The sequence below is a fragment of the Garra rufa genome, chromosome 9, assembly GCF_049309525.1.
Source record: "Garra rufa chromosome 9, GarRuf1.0, whole genome shotgun sequence".
Taxonomy (NCBI): domain Eukaryota; kingdom Metazoa; phylum Chordata; class Actinopteri; order Cypriniformes; family Cyprinidae; genus Garra; species Garra rufa.
In genome coordinates, this window is record NC_133369.1 from 1071334 (window position 1) to 1072683 (window position 1350).

The 1350-nt window shown below is 37.9% G+C and overlaps 1 protein-coding gene across 1 annotated transcript in view; it reads right to left on the bottom strand.

The window, feature by feature from the left end:
• Positions 1–215: 215 nt before the first annotated feature.
• Positions 216–1350, bottom strand: part of azi2 (5-azacytidine induced 2) — an 11630-nt gene continuing 10495 nt past the window's right edge. The window contains exon 6 of the mRNA XM_073846902.1: positions 216–378. Coding sequence (XP_073703003.1) covers positions 216–378 — 163 coding nt within the window. The remainder of the gene's footprint in view (positions 379–1350) is intronic.

Sequence of the window (1350 nt, forward strand, 5' to 3'; positions counted from 1 at the left end):
TAACTGTGAGCTGCAGTGCAGAAGTTGTTTGTGTGTGTGTGTGTGTGTGTGTGTGTGTGTGTGTGTGTGTGTGTGTGTGTGTGTGTGTGTGTGTGTGTGTGTGTGTGTGTGTGTGTGTGTGTGTGTGTGTGTGTGTGTGTGTGTGTGTGTGTGTGTGTGTGTGTGTTTGTTGTTTGTTCTCAGTGGCTGTGATTATTGTAGTTGAGTATTTCTCCTCATGTGTGCGTGGAAACCCCCTCCTGATGTTTGCTGAAGGCTTTCACACCTCTGTGCCGCAGCGCTGCAGGGACGTGTGTTAGCGTGTTGTGCTCACACGCGTGATAGACTGATGAAAGTGCTGGCTGTAGTCGTACCGAGACCACGAGAACAAGCTTCATTCTGCAGTTTACACTTAGTTTCAGATGTTCAACTGCCACACACTTGTGCCACGTTTGATCAGTCACCATCAGATCATCAATGAGTGTGTTCAGTGCTCTCGTGAACTTATCGATAAGGTCAAGTAGTTCCAAAAAAACATGTTTAGAATCTTTTATCAAAACAAAATGAGATTTTCACACAGAGATTAGTAGTTCTATTAGTAAAATCTGTTTCGCAATATTTGTTGCAATATATGACAATGGTGACTATTCAAATATGGGGGAAAAAAACCTTTTTGTCTGCTGTTCTTTAAAGTTTGCATGTCTGTAACTCAAGAAGTATTAAATATATATTAATGCCCTTTTAGATATTTGTTCTTAACAAACTTTTCTGTTGGTGTCTTAATCTTTAAGGCCCAGTAAGATTTATTTCCAGAGATATTGGGATCTAAATATGGCTTGAAATGGTGAATGGTTAAATTGTACATGTTTTCAGTGGCCAAAAACCAAATGTGGGTCACTTTGAATAGACATGATGATGCTTTTCTTTCAAAGAGGAATGTCTGAAGAACAAATAATGCTGAAACTAGAAATAAATCTTGTTTGCCTTTATCAAAACACACCTGTCTGAATGCCCTTAATATCCTTTTCCCAAAGTTTGTGTGCCTGTAACTCAAGAAGTATTAAAGATATCCTAATGCCCTTTTAGATGTTGGTTCTTAACAAACTTTTCTGTTGGTGTCTTAATCTTTAAGGCCCTGTATGATTTATTTCCAGAGATATTGGGATCTAAATATGGCTTGAAATGGTAAATGGTTAAATTGTTCATGTTTTCAGTGGTCAAAAACCAAATGTGGGTCACTTTGAATACAGATGATGATGCTTTTCTTTCAAAGAGGAATGTCTGAAGAACAAGTATTTCTGAAACTAGAAATATATCTTGTTTCTCTCTGTCAAAACAATTGCATAAAACACACCTCTGAGTGTTAGAAAT